General features: G+C 32.9%; 1 protein-coding gene across 1 annotated transcript in view; it reads right to left on the bottom strand.

The window, feature by feature from the left end:
• The window catches only part of LOC118745768 (twitchin), a 286,196-nt gene that overhangs the window by 257,606 nt on the left and 6,636 nt on the right, over nt 1-21,954 (bottom strand). The window contains 1 exon segment of the mRNA XM_036479424.1: nt 11,266-11,875. Within this exon segment, the coding sequence (XP_036335317.1) occupies nt 11,266-11,578 (313 nt within the window). The 5' untranslated portion in view covers nt 11,579-11,875.

The raw sequence follows: 21,954 nt of genomic DNA, 5'->3' as shown, positions 1-21,954 counted from the left end.
CCCCCCCCCCCCCTAAATTTCATTCAGGCTACGCCGATGGATATAACTTATATCTAGCGACCAAAATGACAGCTGGGCAGCAATAAATTTTATCCTGTGGAGACGGTCAGTTACACGAGTACATACATATGTAGATAGGTGGTGCACGCCAAGGAGAGCGCGCGTTTTTAGCGCTTTCGCAGTTGCTTAAAATTTGATTACAAGCGTAATTTTAAAATACTCATTCTAAAATTTTTACAGGTTTTACTTAAGTATTTGAAGAACAGTTTTCAAAAAAAAAAGAAAAATTAAAAAAAAAATTATTACTAAATTTAAAAAAAAAAAATTAAGTTGTTATTATTTTTTAATATCCACTTTTTTGTATTAAAAAATAATTGCATCGACTTCTCGTAATCCTCGTATAAAAGCCAAGAAAAAGTCATAAATGGTACGATGATTAGGTTTTTTATGCCTTTCACGAGCATGAAATGGTATTATAACTTTGGTCCGATGTTTGTAAGAAGAATAAAAAGAGATAGACCCATTAAAATGTATACTTATATGATCAGAACGTCGAGCTGAATCGATTTAGCCATTTCCGTCTGTCCGTCTGTTTGTATGCAATCTAGTCTCTCAGTTTTCGAGATATCCGGATAAAATTTGGTAGGTGGGTGTATTTTTATAATGTATTAATCATTTGTCGGAACCGGAAGAATCGGACCACTATAACATATAGCTCCCTTACAACCGATTGTTCAGATATGAGATTTTTCGTTATAACTTCTCCATTTATGCAGCTAGGAACATGAAATTTTGCAGTACTTGCACCCATTATCAACAGAATACTTACAGCGAAAATTACAAAGATCGGGTCACTATAACCTATAGCTCCCATACAACTGATTGTTCAGATATAAAATTTTGCGTTATAACTCCTCCATTTATATAGCTAGGAACATGCAATTCCGCACTGTTTTCAATAATTACCAACAGAAAACTTACAGTGAAAATTAAAAAGATGGGGTAACAATAACCTATAGCTCCCATACAACTGATTGTTCAGATATGAGATTTTTCGTTATAGCTCCACCATTTATGTAGCTAAGACCATGCGTTTTCGCGCTATTTTCACTCATTATCAACAGAAGACTTACAGTGAAAATAACAAAGATCGGGTCACTATAACCTGCAGCCCCCATACAACTGATTGTTCAGATATGAGGTCTTTTATCATAACTCCTCCATTTATGCAGCTAGGAACATGAAATTTCGCACCATTTTCACTCATTATTAACAGAATACTTACAGTGAAAATAACAAGGATCGGGTGACCATAACATATTTGTATCTTCCATACATCTGATTGTTCAGATATGGGATTTTACTGTAAAACTCCTTTATTTGAACAGCTAAAACCGATAAATTTCGTAAGATATTTTATAAATAATAATACAAAGTCTACTGAGAAAATCGTCAAAATCTATGCTGTATAAGCTTTATCTCCTATACCACTGATTCTCCAGATACCAGTTTTTGCGATATATCTCCTTTATGTAGGAAACTAAACCCAATAAATTGTGTTACCGGTTTACATACGATCACATAGCAGTGAAAATCACTTAGATTGGTGCTAATATAAGGTACATCTTCCATACCTCTGATTGTTCAGATGCGATTTTTTTATATAGGTATGTAACTCCTCTATCGATGTATGCAGATGTATTCAAAAGCAATAATCTGTGAAAGTAAAATTTGCAGATGTTCATGAAAGGTATGAAGCCTTCGGCATAGCCGAAGACAGCGCTGCTCTTACTTGTTTTTTATTAAAATGCTTGTTTGCGCGGAAGCATATATTAAAAATTCCTTTTAAGGCATGCTTAAAGTTCAAAAAATATATCTCGGAAACTGTATGTGTCAAATGAAAATAAAAAAATACGTGTATCATATTTTTGCCCAAAGACTGCAAAGAAAAATAATTTTAGCGGAAAAAAAAGTTTAGCGTAAATTGTGCATGGATTGACCCATATACATACATTAGGGTGCCCATTTAAAATGCTTTTTTTGGAAATTTCAAGACCCTACCCCCTAATTTTATTCGTTTTTATGAGAAATATTATTGCAATTTTTTATAGATTTTTTAAAGGTCATTTATAGGTCACGATCTGTCGATTTAGGTCAGAAAATACGATTTTGTAGACTTATGAGCAGGGGTGGGCACTACCACAAGCAAGCGTGAGCTAAAAGTGAGAATGGGTTAGTCACTAACCGTTAGTGTATCCAATTCATTTTGCAAGCTGTCGCGTTCTCATCGTTACGCTCTCGCTTGTATACGTACACGCGATGCTTACGCTCTTTTAGCACCTGCTAAGTCTCTGCCCATGCCTGCTTATCAGGCTAACCTAATATTCACGCACGCCGCCAATTTACTGTCAAAAATTTCTCATGCACATGCAACTTGTATGAGATCAACCGAAATTGAACGGCGTGCGTATGAAGCTAACTCAATTTCCACTTTTTGTTATGCGTGACATTTTGATTTGACGTTTCGCTCAATGAAATCAAATGCAAACGCATGCAAGTCAATTTCGGGTGACGCAAAAAAACAAATTCAACGGCATGCGTACCAAAACGCAAGCCGCGAATATTAGGTTAGCCTGTATGAGTTTGTGAATGATTAGGTTTGCTTCGATTTCAAAGAGCGAATATGATCTGAGAAGAGAATTTATAAGCCTTTAAAATGGTATATAATAGTCTATCGTCGGACTTGGCCTGTTGGGATTTTTTATCGGGTAATAAAAAAAAACATATTTCTCTTAATTTTTTAAATTTTGACCATAGATAACTTCCACAATTTCAAAATATGTAGCACTGTAAAAACTAAAAACTAAATTAAGTCTATTTTTAAATAAACTGATAGATCATTTATTGCAATCGCGTAAAAATTGTCGAAGTAAGGGGACTTTTCTTAAATACGACCTTTAATTTATATTGTGTATGTACCGGACCTTTAGATTTTTTTAGCAGTGTGGCTAAGGAATTCATCAATATTTATATTTAAATATTTATTCAAATTTTTGGAAAATGGGGGTGGCTCCGCCCACTTATATCATATATGTGTATCTCAAAAACTACTCGACCGATCTCGACCAAATTTGGTATACACATTGTTCTTAGCCTCCTTAAGTTCCGTCTTGAATATTTTCGGAATCGGACAAAACCCCCTAAAATATAGCTAGCTTTGAGTTTTTTGAAATTACCGTTACGTTAATGGTACCCGTGGTTTTTGCCCGATTTCAAAAATTTTCATTATGGCGCTTAAGAAGCGCAATGTGTGTACCAAATTTGGTCAAGATCGGTAAAGTAGTTTTTGAGATACACATATATGATATAAGTGCCACCCCCATTTTCCTAATTTTTTTTAAAAAAACAAATTTTTGATAAAGAGCGATTGTTTATATCAATTTTGAATAAATATTGATGAATTCCTTAGCCACACTGCTCAAAAAAAACTGAAACACAATATAAACTAAAGGCAGTATTTAAGAAAAGTCGCCCAACTTCGATAATTTTTATTCGATTGCAATAAATGAGCTATCAGTTTATTTAGAAATAGATTTAGTTTTAGATATTTTGAAATTTTGGAAATTATCGATGGTCAAAATTTAAAAAATTAAGATAAATATGTGTTTTTTTATTTTACCCGATAAAAAATCCCAACAAGCCAGGTCCGACAATAGATTATTATATACCACTTTAAAGGCCTATATTTCCTTTTCTCAGATCAGATTCACTCTTTTAAATCGAGGCAGAAATATTCATTCAAAAACTCATAAATCTGCAAAATCGTATTTTCTGACCTAATTCGACAGGTCGCGATCTCTAAATGACCCTTAAGAAATCTATAAAAATAGGCAATAATATTTCTCATAAAAACGAATAAAATTACGGGGTAGGGTCTTTAAATTTCCAAAAAAATCATTTTCGATGGGCACCCTAATATACATATATGTATGTATGTGCTAAGGGGGGTCAATTTGCCGAAGAAACTATGGGCCTAAAATCAATTTGGAGTTTGCCAAATTGCGAAAATAGGTTTCTTTAACATAACATTTTGCTGTAGTGTCGTAAAGAACTGCTTAAATTTTGCATAAAAATATGCTATAGGGGTTTTTTTGTTTTGAGAAATCCATTTCTGGACTTATATTTTTCTTACAACTTCCGCAAGAGGGCGCAACACTGAAAATTTTCACATTTTCTTAAGTGTTAAAATAAAAAAAGTATATTTTACCTTTCCTTAATTTTTTTATACAACTGAAATTCATTACAAAATTAATGCGTACACTTATGTACGTGTAGGTATGTAGGTAGGAGTTTTTTATGAATAAAAATAGTTTCTTAAAAATTTTTTTTTAAAAATTCCCCTCAAATAACAAAACGGTTTAAGCTTAAAATATTTGCATAAAAATATTTAAAAGAAAAAAAAAATGTTGAACGGAATCGTAATGATGAGATTTTTGATGCTGTTTTTTAACTTTTTTCAAAGATTGGTATAGGAAAAACTTGAAAAACTGAACCTAAACTCTTCCGATTTAGACTTAAGAGGTGTCAATGGAAAGGTATTTTCTCACCCTTTTTATTTCTTTGCTAATAAACTCATTCAAAGGATGGAAGAGAAAGGTAGGATGAACGAACGTCATTCAAAGTTGAATTAAGATGTGTTGGTATTCGAAAAAACAAGACGGGACACGAATTACGTTTTTTTGGCCGGAAATAAAACCAGTGTGAAAATACTTTTCTACTGAGATCCCATAAGTCTAAATCAGAACATTTTGGCCCAGTTATTCAAGTTTTTCGTAAATCAATCTTTGAAGCAAGTAAAAAAACAGCATCAAAAAACTCATTCTTACGGTTCCGTTGAATAGATTTTTAAATATTTTTATGCAGATTTTTAAGCTTAATCTAATTTGTCATCTGAGGGTACTTTTTTCAAAAAGTTCTTTAAGAAACTATTTTTATTCATAAAAAACTTCATTTTTGGAGGTATTTTAAAATCGGTCCAGCTCGCTTAACTCTTAATATTTTTCCAAAATATTTTGGTGGACGTCTTAAAATATAATAAACTTTGTAATCCCGGCGGAAAACCGCAACTTTTTTTGGTGATGTCTAATGTATATATAAATAAGAAATAACCTTTTTTATACATTTCCATTCTAATTATTATTAAATTAATTACAGTCACTTACAAAATTTAGTATACGGTGATATTTTAAATATTCACAATTGTTTTCATGTTACAAAGTTTTGTTAGTTTTATGGGATTTTTCAATAAAAAAAATTGTTTCAACATAGTAGCACTACGTTTTTTCCATAAATGAACACTTGTCAACCTAATTTGAGATTATTATAACCCGTGTAACTAATATTTTTTAATTGCTACTCTATTTAAACCATATCTTTAAAATTGTTTCCTACTAGCCCGGTCAAGTTAGATTTTCAAGGTTGCAATAACTCGCATGAAGCTGAAAATTGGTACGAATGTTACGAACCTCATTATGAATGAAATGAGAAAAGTTCTTATCGATCCCAGTTCTGTAAAAAAATTATTCAAGGTCAAATGTCACATAAATTTATTTTACTATTTTTCATTTATTATAAAAATAGGTGTAGATCATGCAACTATCTCTAAAAACCCGTTATGACACTTTCGTATAGTATTGATTTCATGTATCTCCATATCAAAGTTCCAGTACTTTACCACAAATACTTCCAGAGGTATACCGTATGAAAAGTTCCGTTTGTATAGGAGGAGTCACGCACGTCTTATAATTTAAGTTGAGCTGAATGACACAAGTCTGCTAAATTTTGTTGTGATCGGTTGAGAAGTTAAAGAGTGAAAGCGTAAGAAACAAACCATTCGCATTTATATTAGAAAGGATTATCCAGTGCTGACCATTAAAATAATTTTTAAGGTGAGCATTTTTTACACAGAATCAAATACACAACACAAAATATTGCACCAGGGCTTAAGAAATTTTTTGTCATTGATGATTGGTTGTGCCCAACGATAAACCATTATTGAGTAAAAAACGACGCACTGGTCACGCGTTTTCTCAAGACATTTCCTAATTTTCTCGATTTTAGCAAGTAAATTAGTTATTTAAACAATTAGTTTTTTTATGAATAACTATTTACTGATATTTACATATCGTCGCCTCAGAAAACGGATGACGAATGTGCAAATTCACGATTTTGGGATTTTGATGCAGAATTACAAAGTTGGGCATGCTCTTTTGATTTCTGCAATCCATTTTTTTATATCTCCCTTAGTTTTTGAGATATTTCGTATGCATTTTGTCGTATGTTACATAATATTAATGATTGGGTATGCCTTTTGCTGTATGTGCTGAAAATGCGTCACATACCTCAAATTCCCATACAAACGTACTTTTTTTTAATCATAAAACATTTGTCGTATGTGTCGCAAAACTTTGAACTTACGACAATTCGATGGTCCTCTACTATAATGACACAATTAAAATTGGAAATTAAACTAAGTAACTAATTTTAAAATTTTAAATTTTAGCTTGCACTGAGTCTCCAATGAAATGAAAGAAATAAAAATGTACAAAAGACTGAATTTAAGTATTGTTTTTTGTTTTTATATAAGGGAAACGTATGTTCGTAACATATTTACAGCATAAGAGATGTACAGATTTTTTTTATTAAATACATGAATATGTTTTTGTTATGTTTTTCTAATAAGTAATCATTATTTAATAAATATGTCTGGTTTTTTTCATCAAATTATACCATCGTCGTTGATAGATACTTTGCTATTGTCGTATTTTCTAGGGACAAAACAAAGTGGTGAATAAACGCTACTTACGACAAATGTATACGGAATGAAAAGTCAATTTTATCATTAACGTTAAGAGATATTAAATGTAAAAATATGGAAAATCAAAACTAATAACACCAACTACGTCTCCTTCAAAAATTACAAAAATCTACCTCACAGTTTCGGATTAATTCAACCTTAAACTTCAAAGTCAATTTTCTCAAAAACGTGTTTTGTAACATTCGACATCCGTTTTCTGAGACGACGATATATAAGTAGTATTAAGGAAGGTATAGAAACCGCACTTGGCAGTGCAGCCGCAACAATATACCAATACGTAAAATGTCCGTATCTCAAAAGATTTCCCCATAAATGTGTGTGCGTTTTATTTTACTTACTTACGGAACAATAATACTATAAAATTTACTACTGATATACGTATTATAACATTGTACATACATACATATCATGCGTGTTGTCTTTATAACAAAAATAAAGCAGTGTTATGTTTGCAAAATTTGTTGCAACGATGAGATTTTTGAGCTTTCAACACACGCGCAATATGTTATTCTGTGAGTCTGACCGACACTGATCTAGATGCTATAGGATCTCCTCTGCATCAAAAAGAAATTTTTTAAAGTAATTTAGCTTAAATTTCAAGCCTTATAAAAGCTTTAGAAAAGTTCAACAAATTTTCATGAACATTTAGGTCTTCTTAAACTTGAGGTTGCAACATTTTTGTTTTTGTTCACAACAAAAATTCAAGAAATCGTCGCGATTTTTATAAACTAGAAAATGCTGTAAGAGAAAAGACTATGCATAAATTACAGCAGATAAAAGCCGAAAATGTTAAAAAGCAGGTGAAGTGAGTCAGCCATAAAAAAACGGAAATCTAAACAAAATTAAAGTGAATATTTCTTACTTTTCTTTTGGTTCGTCAGCAGCTTTTTATATCCAAAAAGAAGATAAAAGAAAAATTTTATTATTATATTTTCATGTTTCTATATAATATACATAAACGTAAATCGTTGTAATTTTTACAGAAGGGCCTCATGGACACATTTTAAACTTGAAAAATGCATTAAATAAGCATTTTTTAGACCACCACACAAACTAAACTTTGAATGCATGCACAAACTGCTTTAGCAAGAACATCAAAAAAAGCAAATAATCTTTCTTTCATTATATAAGAAAACGTAAGTTTAATCTAATTTTGCAATTGATTATAATCTAATTGATATAATTGATTATAATTATAATTATAATATAAATAATTATTTCAGAAACCCATCAAGTGCCAAAAGTGCTTTTTAGAGAAAACTCAAATAAACTTTCGTACTAGGTAGGCGTTTGGGTTTATTATACACATTTTTTATTGAAAATAATTAGAACAACGAGTACTTTAATGAAAACAAATCGCTTTCATAATTTTAATTGCAAATTTAAATTTAATTTTAACTCGTTCACTTAACGGGGTTTCCGCGGTAAACTTTATAATTATTCGTTGTTTTTGGGTTTATTAGAAAATGAAATTATCATTGAATTAAAGGGGAATGTTAAGTTATTTTAAATTTTAAACGAAGAACATACAAAAAATAAACTCATCAAAAACTATAAAAAAGGAACCGAAAATAATCACTATTTTTTATATTTTAACCAAAAAAAATCAAAAAGTTTTAATCATCGTAAAACAGTTTTAACTATACTCACGTATTTTTGTCGTACGTTCTATTGTAATTTACAACGATTTTTATTTTTCGAGCTAAACCAATAAAGCTCATAGGAAATTATTATTACTTGATTTTTATTTTTTTTATTTTATGATTTTTAATTTGTTTTTGTTCTCTAGTCGCCATTATCCAATTTGTATGTAGAATCGTTTGCTGATTCCAAAAATCTAGTTAATTTTATTCTTTATGAATACGGTTTCGAGATATTTGAAATTTACCGTTATTCGGCTTATAAAAAAGAGTGGTTCGACTTAATCACGTATGTCTTATGAACCAATGGAATAATCGTAATACGAGTTACGGCAAATGAAAGCTAATAAAATTCTCCATAAACCATATATACATCACTTTTCGATAGCCCTGATAGTTTCTAAGAAATTAAGTAATCATTCCAGATTTTTTTTTTTTATGAAAAAATGGAAAAAAGTCAAACTTTAACAATAACAGTTTCTGTGTAAATGTTTTGCACTTGTGTAAAAGCCTTAGAAAGAAATTAAGCTACCAACGAAGAAAATCGATGGATAAATAAGAAAGTAATGATTGGTCAAATGAAAATGCGCAAGGATTTTTTGTATAAAATATGAGCAGAAAAGAGTGCTACTGATACGCCACGTACACCTCAGTAGGTAGAGTGTTTGCATTGAAAGCAAGAGGTGTCAGAAATTATTAATTAATCACGGCTATCACGGCTAACGAAAAGCGATGTATATACAGCTTATGGAGAATTGTATTAGCTTTCATTTTCTATATCTGTGTTACCATTATTTAATTGGTTCGTAAGATATCTCGAAAATTTTTCCATAGAAAAGAAAGTATCTCGATTTTCGGAATCACCGAGCAATTCTTCATACGAATTGAATAGTGGCAGGGGCCGTAAAAGTTACAACTTTTATTCAAAAAATCGCTCTTTAACAATTAGTTTTTAACTTTTATTATTACAATTATTTTTGATATTTATCTAAATAATCTGCAAATTACAGTTATTTTTGATTTTTAAATTTTATGTCCTACATAACAGTTATCGAAAGTCATAAATAAAAATCAGTCACTGACCTTTATTTTTTAAATCATACTTATAAAAGTCATTTTTATAAGTCGTACTAAACTTTTGTTTCCCAACACCTTCTTAACTGCGAAAAATGTTAATGACTTTTATACGAATGATTTAAAAGGTAAAAGTCGGTGACTGATTTATATTGATGACTTTTATAAATAAAAGTCTTCAATAACTGTTATCTAAGACATATAATATAAAAATCAAAAATTAATGGTGTTTTGGATTTATAATATAAATATCAAAAATAATTGTTATTTTTTTTTAATTTTGCATAAAAATTGCAAATAAAAAAGAAATCGATGGGTATGTATCACTTAGTTGTAGAACATTTCCTTCATAGTGAATTTTTCCATTACAGTTTTCATCAATAACTGTTTATTCTGTTTCTGGATAGTGGCATCAATAGAACATTTTTGCTGTAAACCAGTGTTATTATTGAGCTTTATTTTTTCAATTAAGAATAATTATTATTCAAAAAAACTCAAAAGCTATACCAGCGTGATTTCTGGCGTATGCTTTTTAGAGGTAGCGGCACCCCAATAAAAGGAATAAGTCCAAAAACTTTCTGGTCAAAGTTTAAGTTAGTTGCGTCTGTAGGACCTTTTAAGTTTCATAAATAATCATTACTTTTAAGTGAAAAAATAAAAACCATAAGATAATGATTAAATGCTGGTTTCAATTATTTAACTCCTAATGATAACCGTCCCTGATAAAAAAATACAAAAACCATAAAAACATACAAAATCCAGGCAGCGAAAATAACAGTTATTTTTTTTAAGTCAACTTGCCCAAATATTTTTTAAGTTTAAAATAAAAGTCATTCTCTGATAATAAACAAACCGCTTATCCAAATTAAACAAATTTGGTATCAAATGAAAGAGGAAGGTTACAACCTCTAACTTTCTTTTATAATTTAATATAAAAAATTCATATACCTGAACCAAGGTTTGTTCTACGGTAATTAAATAAAATTTTTTATTGAAGCATTTTTCAACATATGGCTTTCCTCGTTTAGACATTTCAGTTTTAAAGCTATTTTAGTCCTCTTTCATTTGGTACGAAACTTGTTTAATTTGGATTAGCGGTTTGGTTATTATCAGGAAATGACTTTTTCAAGCTTAAAAAATACTTGGCCAAGTTGACTTAAAAAAAAAAATAACTGTTATTTTCGGTCCCTGATAAAAACTCTTGCATTTCATTCCAGCCTTACTACAATGGTTCCTGCACTAATCGGTACACTTACTTCCAAAGAAGAATATTTCGTTCCTGAACCATTTTGGTGTATTTTGGCGCTTGATGAGTTTCTGAAATAATTGACTCAATAACACGCGTACCAAATTTTAATCGTAAATTTGTAAAAAAAAAGGGACTAGTTAGGGTTTAAATATACATAGGGACATAGCTAAACTGACTTAGCTCGCATCCCAATCATTTTGGTATAACTTTTTATGGGTCTATGTATCTTCTTCTTTTTCTGTTCATACAAAAAACATTCGATCTTTATCACCATGAAAGAAACTATTAGTTTTCAGTCTGCAGTAAGGCCATTCAAATATATTCTAATGCACTTCATTGCATCTTTTTTTTTTGAGAAATCATTAAAAAAACTAGAGAATTCCTTACATAAAATTCCCTAAAGAAAACTAGGTTCGCATACTTACGTCTGAAATTTAAGTTGATTGATGCTGAAACTTCGCCTGATTTATTTTTGGCCTTAACTTTGTATAGTCCAGCGTCTGTTTCAATAACATCGTCGAGTTCTAATATAACTGTGAACTTGTTGTCGCCAATTGGTTGAGTTTTAAATTTAGTTCGCTCATTCTCTGTGAGCAAATTATCACTACGAAACCACTCGATATCAGGCTTAGGTGATGAAAGTAGTTGGCATTCAAAAATTAGTCGGTTTCCATCATCTTCTTGACGAAGTTGTGGCTTCTGAACGAAGCTGGGAGCGAATTCTTCAGCAACTCCCATGCTGAGGGATTAAATTAACACAAACACCTTCACGATTCAGTATTAGTTAAAATCCATGTGCCTCTGAGAATGGTGTGCAATACTGAATATAAAACGTTTGGAATTTTTAGCTTTGGCAAATTGAGGTTCCACTACTTTTCTCGTTAGTTATCCTTTTTTGATCTCTATATGGGGCAGGTAAAAAACTTCAGACTGCCGTATACTATGTAAATTCGGTTTGACCTTAACTAAAGATAATTATTAGATTACACTTAAAATATACGCTCTCTCAGTCTCTGGTAACGACGCTATCGTAGCCTGAAAAGATTAATTGAAGAATTTCGATTAAAACTGGCACATTTCGAAGAATATTCAACAAAAAAAGATGTAAGCTGTTCTAAATTCAAATCGTTTTTAAAGTAAATGACATAGACGATTTGCATAACCACTGCAGAAAAGAAAAAAAATTCTAACTTAAACCTGGCTTACGGAAACGGAATTTTCCGGATACATGATTTTGTGTCAGGAATAAGAAACCGTCGAGTGCATTTGCGGCGTAGAAGCCTTTGTTATACACTCTGGGTCGTTTATTTATCAAGGAAAGCTCAAGTAAATGATTTATTTTTGAACGAATTTCCGTCATACCTTGTCAAGCTTGGTTTGCAGGCAAACTGGTTTCCGCGTTGTGCCATCTTCAGTGTCATTTTTCGTTCTGACAAGGGATGACGGGAATTCGTTCCAAAATAAATCATCTTACACCCTTTCGGAAAAATCAACCAACACCAAAAGTAAGTGGTTTAAATTGATACTGATAGATAGTATTCAGTATCGACGTTTACTTATCTAAGAGTTAGTTTGTTGTGTATGTATTAGTGTCCGTCCGAAGGTTCGGCATGGCTTCAGTATTCGGCTTTCTTCGGCTTCGGCCGGAAATGGCGAACTATTAGGCAATTCACAAGGTGTTGTATTTGTCGTGAAGTTACATTATTTCAAGACAGTTGTTAAAATTTTGTTGTTGTTTCGCATCTCTAGAATTGTTACAGAATGGTAAAATAGTGGGCCATTTTCATAGAAGTGAATCAGCCAGCAGATATTTGAAATCCGAATTATTTTATTTATCAACACATAAATTAATTAAGTTCTCAGTAAATTAATGTTGCCTATGAAGTTAGCAGAATGGTTCAACTGCTTCAGTAGACTTCTGTACATTGTGTGTGTGTGTGTGTGTGTATTTATGTCTACAAAATACCACGTCCTATGATCAGTGTTGCCATTTTCAGCATATACTTCAAAAGTGATAGTGTTTGTGCACATTTTCGGAATATCCTTTATTTTTTTCGCTTATTTCGAGAGATATTTAAATACATGACAAAGGGAAAATATATATCTATGTATATAGGCAGTGGCAGCTGTTGAAATTTGATCGAAAATATTGAAACATTTTGGGTCAAATAAGCTAGAAGAAGAATGCTTTAAACGAACTACAGTAAAACCTGCTTAAGTACCTCACGAAAAATTTCAGCTTTTTTAGGTACTTAGGTCGGGGATTGGGGGATAGATCCCCCCCTTCGTCAATAAACCTCTACGTTTTTGTTTACTTTTGATTTAATAACAATGCTATTTTATCCTTCTGATTTGTCATTTTTTATATCAGACCTATGACAAAATACATTTTTATAAATATTTGAGATTATCCGTTCTGCATGTAAATATTTAGCCTGTACACAGGCCGTATAAAAAGCGCAACATGCAAAAATACACCAGGCTTTTTAGACGAAGAAACTAGCTTCAAGCGATTTTCTCGGGCTGAAATTGCAGAGGTAAAATTCTACTCCCTTCTTTCTCCTGTCCATAAAAAGCCGACTTCTTATAGCCGGTGTGCAGCCAGATAACACAAAAGTTTTATAAGAGTTTTATAATGGTGTACTTGCGCAAAACTGAAGAGCAAATACTCTTACATTTTGCTCTATAAAATATATATTAAACTCTTATATGACCAAAAGGGCTCCAACGGGCGGATCTTCATAGTGTGAACTGTTGATCTATAGCAGTGATTCCCAAAGTGGTTCAGCTGAACCCCCAGGGGTCCACGGAAGACTCGACGGGGGTCCACGGTGACTTGAAAAGAATATGGGGGTCCATGAGTTGTAAATGGGGGTCCACGAAAATTTATCTGGTTTCGATGTAAAGAACCAAAATGGTTGCTTGATAGCCTCTTTATTTAACTTTAATTTTTTTGAGTGGTGTATAGTGCTATTGACGCACTGCTGCACTTACCGTCACTTTGCGTTTTCATACTTTGGGAAGCCTTAAAGGCCACCTGCAGACTAAAAAGAACCGGATGCTGGTAAGACAATGACTGGGGCGCGGCGAAAATTGCTGGCGGCAGAGATTTATATCTTTTCAATGATACAGGATAGTACGCCACCATTACCTTTGCTGAAGAGATTCTATAATGTTGAGTTCCCTAAGACTGAATGCTGGTTTGATTCCATCGCTGACTCACACATTGTCTAATCTTCACTTATGGCTCCAAAACTGACTCTGGGTCATGATCCGGGGTCTTTTTCGAGGTTAATGGAGATAAGCTTCACTTTTCTGTAAAGGAATCTGCTTCGGTCTTCCAGGCTGAGGTAATTGCAGTACTCAAAGCCATGGACTACGTGGTTGAACATAAGTGGAGGGGAAGGAGTTTACATGACTGCAGTGACAACCAAGCTGCACTTAAGGCATTGACCAGCCCTCTATTTAAGTACTTCCAAACTAGTTCGTCAATGCAAATCTCGACTAAAATATGATGGTGAACATAACGAGGTTGTTTTACTCTGGGTGCCAGGTCACTCTGGAGTACCTGGTTATGAGACATCTGATCATTTGGCCAGAGTTGGCTCAGACCAGGCATTCCTCGGTCCCCAACCAGTTTAGCACTCCCACCCCGGCAATCGAAGCCACCATCAGAAACTGGGTGAATACTTCGCTCAGCAATGACAGAGAGGCATCGAGGGGATGCAGGTGGGCAAAACTCATGTTGCCTTCAATCTCACAAGGTCTATCTAATATTTTGCTCTCACTGAGCAGACGACATTGCAGACAACTTGCTGGACAGCTGACTGGTCACTTCACGTGGCACAAACACCTGACTGTGATAGGCGTAAATGACAAGTCCATTTGCCCATCTTGCCTTGAAGAAGATGAGACGGTGGAACACTTTTTGTGCTTCTTGCTTGTTTGGTTATTTGTCATCGATTTTTTTGAACTCGTTCTTTTCTCTATTGCCAGTTTCTGAATTAAAAGTTTGGCGTAAAAAGCTTAGCCGTCGATGTTTTAAGTTTTGTGTTTTAAAAATGTGACATATATTTTTCGCCTCAGGAGCGATAAAAATAAAAATGATGCCATTACCACAAATAAACTATTTTACATATCGTCAGCTGAAATGCAAAAACACGTAACAACATCGTAGATGAAATGGAAAAAGTCGTGACTAATATTTTATTTTTTTTTTCATAAAATGATGTGGGAAGTTGTAATTCGATGAAATCCATCATATAAATCAAAAAGTGAGTTTTGAATTTTTTATTAGTTATGACTTTTTGCCTTTCAACGATGATGTTTGTTACATCTTTTTGCATTTCAGGTGACGATATACTCCACGTCCAAAGGCATGAGTGAGCCCAACATTTGATGAGTTTATGGTGAAGATAATGTAAATAACGCTAGCGCTCTAGGGATGGGTAGTGGGGGGTTGAAATTCGATTTTTTTCGAATTTCGAAGATTGTCCAACCATTCGATTATTCGATTCGAAATTTGGTGGTGCAAATTCGATTTCATTCGAATTTTTGCGAATTTTGCAAAAATTTTTGGAAGCGAAACTTCCTAATCGCGTTCGGAGATGTTTGCGTTCAATATTTAACACCAAGTCATAAAATCTGTATCTTTCGTTCGATTTTCAAAAAAGGGGCAGGTGTCAAATGAAAGGGCTTGCCCTGTAACATGGTTTTAGATTTGTGCCATATGTAAGAAAATCAAAATCAAATTATTTAATAAGTTAAATAAGTTACTCCAATATGGGCATCAATCGAAATGGTTTTGAATAAACTTTATTTTTTAATTACATTTGGGGGTTGCCACCTGTTTGAAAAGTCGATTTTAGTTAAAAAAAAAGTGTTGTGCTTAAAATACTATGCAACAATTAAAATATTTTTGAGGTGCTTGAAGAGAGTGGCCACTTGTTTAAAAAGTTAAACTCAAATTACACTGTGCGACAGCCGAAACCAGCCTGGACTTTGTTAACATTTTCTGAATGTATACCCATCCAGTAGTTCTCAGAAAAGTCGAAAAAATAGTTAAAATAAATGTCCGAGCGAAATTAAAGTTTAAGACATATATATTAAAATTTCTTGAGAAATATTTTCGTAGAACATTTTAACCCATTAGCTTCCGCCTAAAAGGGTAATTTTGACACTCACTTCGAGAAATCGCGCAAAAAGCAAATTTGGCAGATCGTTTGTGGATTGATATATTCTAAAAAATTATTCTCCGGAAAATTTTATTAGGGGTCTTCTCACGCAAAAGCTACCAACGTAAAAGCCTCTAAAAATTTAAAATAAAAAATCAAAAAAACTAGTTTTTTACAAAACAATTTTTAAAATTGAGTTTGGAATAACAGTTCCTTCTAGGCACAGATTTCTTGTTTCGATGCATCAGAGCGAAAAACATTTATATTTTTACTTGAATCCCTAACACAAGTGGAGTGTCACACACAGATATGGAAAATTTAGTCAGAAAGGAGAAAGTTGAAGAGTTGATTTTTTGGAAATAAAGATGAAATTCGATTTTTTCGGGAAAATTCGATCTTATCCGAATTTTAGCAACACAAAGTTCGATTTCAAAAATTCGCCATTTTGGAGCTAAAATTCGATTAAATTTCGAATATCGAAGCTTCGAATATCGAATTTACCCATCCCTATAGCACTCGCAGTGCTCTTAAAAAATATAACTATTCCGAGCGAGGGAGTATTTTGATGTATTTACGAGCTCTATTTTTTAAAACCGACAAGTGTCACATTATTTTTATAAATAGAACACAAGAAAATATTTTACTTTTCTTTTGGCCACTCTGAGTTTAGTTTTTGAATTCACCGGCGATGCAAATTTACATTGTTAGATCTGATTTTCACATTTAATTTTTTACGAGCTTTGGGAATATTTAGAAATGTATCAGCAGGGGGTCCACCGAAACCAGTAAATTTTTGAAAGGGGTCTATGAGAAAAAAGAGTTTGGGAAGCTCCGATCTATAGTTAGTTGTAAATTGTATGTTGTACTATAAGAATAGTAGTCTACAAAATGAGTTCATAAAATATTTAAAAGGCACCTTGAGTAGACCTTATCTCTGACACTGACTAAGCATTTCATGAGAAATGTCATACGAAACAGAAATAATTTGAGAAATCAATTGAATTTAGGAATCAATTGAATAACAATTTCAGGACGTTGTCTAATTTTTTCGAAATTTTTTCTGAACGTAATTTTATGAACATTTGTAACTGATTAGTTAAAGGTGCGTACTACTACTTCGTAGGATCTAGTTCGATCCGTGGCCCGAGCAACATGTAATTTAGAAAAGGCGTTTTCTAACAGCGAACGCTTCTCGACAGGCAAAGGCGAACCTCCGAGTGTGTTCCTGCCACGAAAAGGCTTCTCATAAGAAAACGAAAATTTTAATTTTTGCCTTTCGAACTTGTTTTTTTTTCTCATTAAAAATATTAAAAAATGATGCGCTACAACCAGATTTCTATCCAAAGACACTTATAAAAACCAATTTGTTTATTAAAGTTCAGAATAATGTACTTGGAGAGTTTGATAATGCTAACTCTTTTATGAATTGAGTAAATTTATATAAAACTCTCAGTAAATCAGAAAGACGTATGGAAATTGGAAGCTGATGCTAGTAATATGCTGTAATATTAAAGAAAATCAAAAATGAATATTCTCGGAAAATTTACGTGATGGAATTTTTTATTTATTTTTTTCGTAGCTTAGTACCTAATACCTACTAAAATTTCTAATTCATTTTTTAAGGGAGATAACATCGCAGGTCTGTGTTATCTACTAAAGTTCCAGACTGCTATAGTTAAAGATTACTAATGATCTTTGTGAAGAGGAATCCAACTTCGACAAGAGGAAGAGTAGTTAATCTACACAAAAAATGTACATATATGTATAAGTATAAAACTTCAACACAAAGCATTTTTTATTATCTAGCAAAATACGAAATGGTATGACTGAAATAGTAGCGTGGACCGAATATCCGCTTTTTAAGAATTTTGATTGGTAATTGCAAAAATATGGTTCATGATGCTCTAAAAAACGAATACTTTCGAAAATACTTGCAATTTTAGGAAAACAAATATATTAATTAATGTATTTATTAATTTTTAGTTTTTGGGCACATTGAACTTTGATGGACTTGGGCGAGCGTAAGATATTGACCAAAAATTGTAATTTTTCACAAAGATTGTTTTTAGAGCATAATGAACCATATTTTTGCTACTACCACTCAAAATTCGAAAAAAGCGGATTTTCGGCCCACGCTACTGAATAGTATTTATGATCTTTATGAAGACAAACTCTACTTCGAAAAGAGAATACGCAATTTCTTATAGAAGTGTATAAATTTGCTCGTTGATGATTCAGAATGAAGAAACTTATAGAGATCTAAAAGCGTAAATTTGTAGAGGATTTGTACTAATCATGCAATGGAAAAGAAAACAGGATAAAAAAGAGTCCTATACAAATATGTCTATACGCACAGCCTTATGAACCTCTTTTAGAATATATGTTCTTTATTAAGAGCATTATAAAACCCTTATAAAAAGCACATTCTACGAGTACTGTCTTACAAAACCTTCATAAAACCGATCGCTATACAAGAAATATATGTATAACGGTAAGAAGGGCTCATGTATGTATGAAAAATTACACACAGGCGACGCTTCTAGCCATTGAGGGGCTCACCTTAAAGCTATCGTTGAAGTTTTGTTTCATCCCCCTGCCCCCCTTTGCGAAATCCTGGCTACGCCACTGTATTTATGTATACTAGGGGATCACTAAACGAATGGTTTGGTTTTGTGATGTGAGCACTAACTTTATGTTTTGCTTGTTTCCCTACTTCTCTGCATTCAATTCAGAGGCGGGTACTACCAAAAACAAGCGTGAGCTAAAAGTGGGTATGTGTAAAGCTGAAATTAGTCAAGAACGCAGAACGTATACTTAACCGCAGTCTGTGTACGCAGAATTTTGTCGATTACTGGAGCCCTCAGTGTTGCTTACTACAGTGTTGCCACTGATCAATGCTTTTTCATAAACTTACCTTTTCAACTACTATTTTTCGTGCTATAATAGATCGTAGCTAAATATAAGCTACTTAGTTTTCAACAAAAAACCTTATTCATTAATAAATTTCAAATAGTTTAAACGTATTTTGAATAGGAAATTATAACTTTTTTACCATCTGCAAAACTGACGAAGTGGCAACCATCTATAGAAGGAAGAAATCAGCTGACACGGAAAAATCTAAATTCCGAAGATTTCTGCGCTACGGGCTACAACTACAGAAAAATTCTGCGGTGTTGAGTTTTCATTTACATGGCGCTCTGGTAAGACAGATCATGTCAGCTGACTCGGGTTTACGTACCGGTAGGTTTACGTTCTTGACTAATTTCAGCTTTAGTGTATCCAATGTATTTTGCATGCTATCGCGTTCTCATCATTACGCTCTCGCTTGTATACGTACAAGCCATGCTTACGCTCTTTTAGCACCTGCTAAGCAGTGATCGGACGTCTACCACATTGTAATAGATCTGCCACCTTTTTGAGCATCTACCACATATTCGCGTTTTTGAGTACCTAATTTTTATTTTTGCTCGACATGATTTTCTTAATTTTAAGAGCAGAAAAATTATATGGTAACAAGAGTGATATAATACAAGATTCCACATTCCCGGCGGCGACGAAATTTCTCAAGTAAAAGTAAACAAAACCGAATGGGAGGATAAAACAAACTGTAAAATAGTAAATTTTCTCAATAATAAATTTTTCGACAGGAAACGTTGTTGCATTATGTTAAATTTCCAAATATATGATTTATAAAAAGAATTAATAGCGCAAATGTTAAAAAACGGCTGTTTTTTGTGAAAGTGTTAGCAAATTTAAGTGCATCTAAAGTTTTTGAGGCGTTGTTTACATTTACTTGAGAATTGTCAAAATCGGCAAATCCCAAGTAGCGGTTTCCGTAACGTGCCACATTTGTTCGCTACATCGTGATGTGATAAAAAGGAAAGTTGGCAGCACTCGGCAAGGCTGCAAAAAAATGTATGCTCGAAAAATATCTTGATATGGAAGGAACTGCTCTACACTGTCAAGGAAAAAAATTGCCAAAACTCAACGCAATTTTTAGCAACTTCAATCTTGCACTTTGTTATACTAAAATTAATTTTTTTTAGAGTATAATTAAAAAGTTTGCAATTTAGGTGAAACCTGGCAGAATTTTTTTAATTTTTGTGCAAAATTTGAACCAAAACCTAAGATCTACAACATTTTTTTTAAATCTACCACATTTTTTTCCAGATTCTACCACACAGAATTCTTTTTAAGTCCGATCACAGCTGCTAAGTCTCTACCCATACCTGATTCAATTGTTTGGTTTGCGTAACCGCAGAACTCCACAGGCAAACACCGATGGCCTACCAACTGTCATTTTGACAAGCAATATGATTACAAGTTTTTGTGTGTGGGCACTTTGATGTCGTGAAATAAGCATTTTCCGCTTGACGCCACCAGACAAAATTCTCCAAATTTCGGTGTTTAAAAATATTTAAATCTTTAAAAAACTTGCTAAATAATTTCCAAAAAAATAATCATAAATAATCCATAGGGAGTAGATTTTTATTTTGATTTAATATCAAAATTTCATCGATGTTACCACCAGCACGCTTTCTTTCAAATGAAAATATGGCTGTCAAACTATCAAATTGCCTGCAATAGATGTCAACCAATAAGCGCTGACATATATTGCAGCCCATGAGAAATTTGCGGTCTCCATTGGAAATATATGGAAATATATATTCATGGTTATCACGACATCAGTGTTTTGCTGTGGAGACGGGGCCTTAGCTATCGAAAACGCTAGCAGAGTAAGGTTACCGCAAAATGTTTCCGAGTGATTTGAATCAATTGTGCTTCGTTACCTTGTATGAGCGAAACTAAACGATACCGATATGTTTGCTATTGTTTGCTTGCGTTCTCTACAATAAACAATTTCCCGATAAGGTATTTAGCTATGTAAGTTCCAAATGTACCTTAAATGGTGTACTTGTACCGAGTATAAGTTCCAGTTTAAAACGGCGAAGAGTATTTAGGTGCAATTCTACCTATTCCTTGCAGCATTATTTCATACCACATAATCGCTTCTTTCGAAATACTTCTTTACTTACTCTGTCATTATCAATATTTTACGACGTCACACTCGGCTGCTCTCAGCCCCATCGGCGCAATCTTGTATTCTATCATTCTTGTTAAGATGTAAAGTGTTTAACATTAGCTGCACCAAAGTGTTCGATATGAACTCCAAAATTCTTTGTTTCATTCAATTTGAAAGTAGTTTCATTCACATTTAAAAGGGTTTCATTCAATTTGCAAAAGGTTTCATTCAATTTGCAAAAGGTTGCATGTAATTTAAAAAAAGGTTTTATTCAGTTGCACAACGGTTTCATTTGATTTGAAAAGGGTTTCCTTCAGTTTGACAAAGGTTTTATTTACATAAATTGAAAGGGGATTAATTTAATGTGAAAATGTTATATTTTTGCTGGTATCCCAGTGTCATTGCTGCCTATAGGCGGTAACACAGGCAAGAGAGTTGGCCAATTTATTCAACGAGCTTAGCTGTTTTTTCCATTATTTAACTAAATAGCTTAGGCACGTTTTGATACGATGCTATAGCTGCCTGGCTATCAGAAGGAGTAAACTTCCTATGGGACGCTCAAACGACAAAAATGGAAAAAAAAATTATTGGTTGGTTCACTAAGACTCCTAAGAAGCAATTTTTGAGATTTGCCTTTGTAGTATTCCAATAGTTTTTAAATCAACTACAGGCCAAATCTAAGGATCTAGTTAAGTAAGTTATGCAGGAATCGTTTGAGTGTAGATCCTCACAACACATATGAGGCATTCTCTGCAAAAAAAGCCACTCGAAAAAAAAGTTCTATATTTTTTTTGGCAATGATATATCTTATAGTACATGCAAAAACTAAAATAAAGAAGTAAGAAAGTCCAAGTTCGGGCGGAGCCGATAATTAAATACCCGGCGCAAGTATTAAATATATGTTTTCCACCTTTCCG

This window comes from Rhagoletis pomonella, unplaced genomic scaffold, assembly GCF_013731165.1.
Source record: "Rhagoletis pomonella isolate Grant_MI unplaced genomic scaffold, Rhpom_1.0 Rhpom_scaffold_00009, whole genome shotgun sequence".
Taxonomy (NCBI): domain Eukaryota; kingdom Metazoa; phylum Arthropoda; class Insecta; order Diptera; family Tephritidae; genus Rhagoletis; species Rhagoletis pomonella.
The sequence above is the reverse complement of the archived record's forward strand: the minus strand, read 5'-3'. Positions and strand labels throughout refer to the sequence as shown.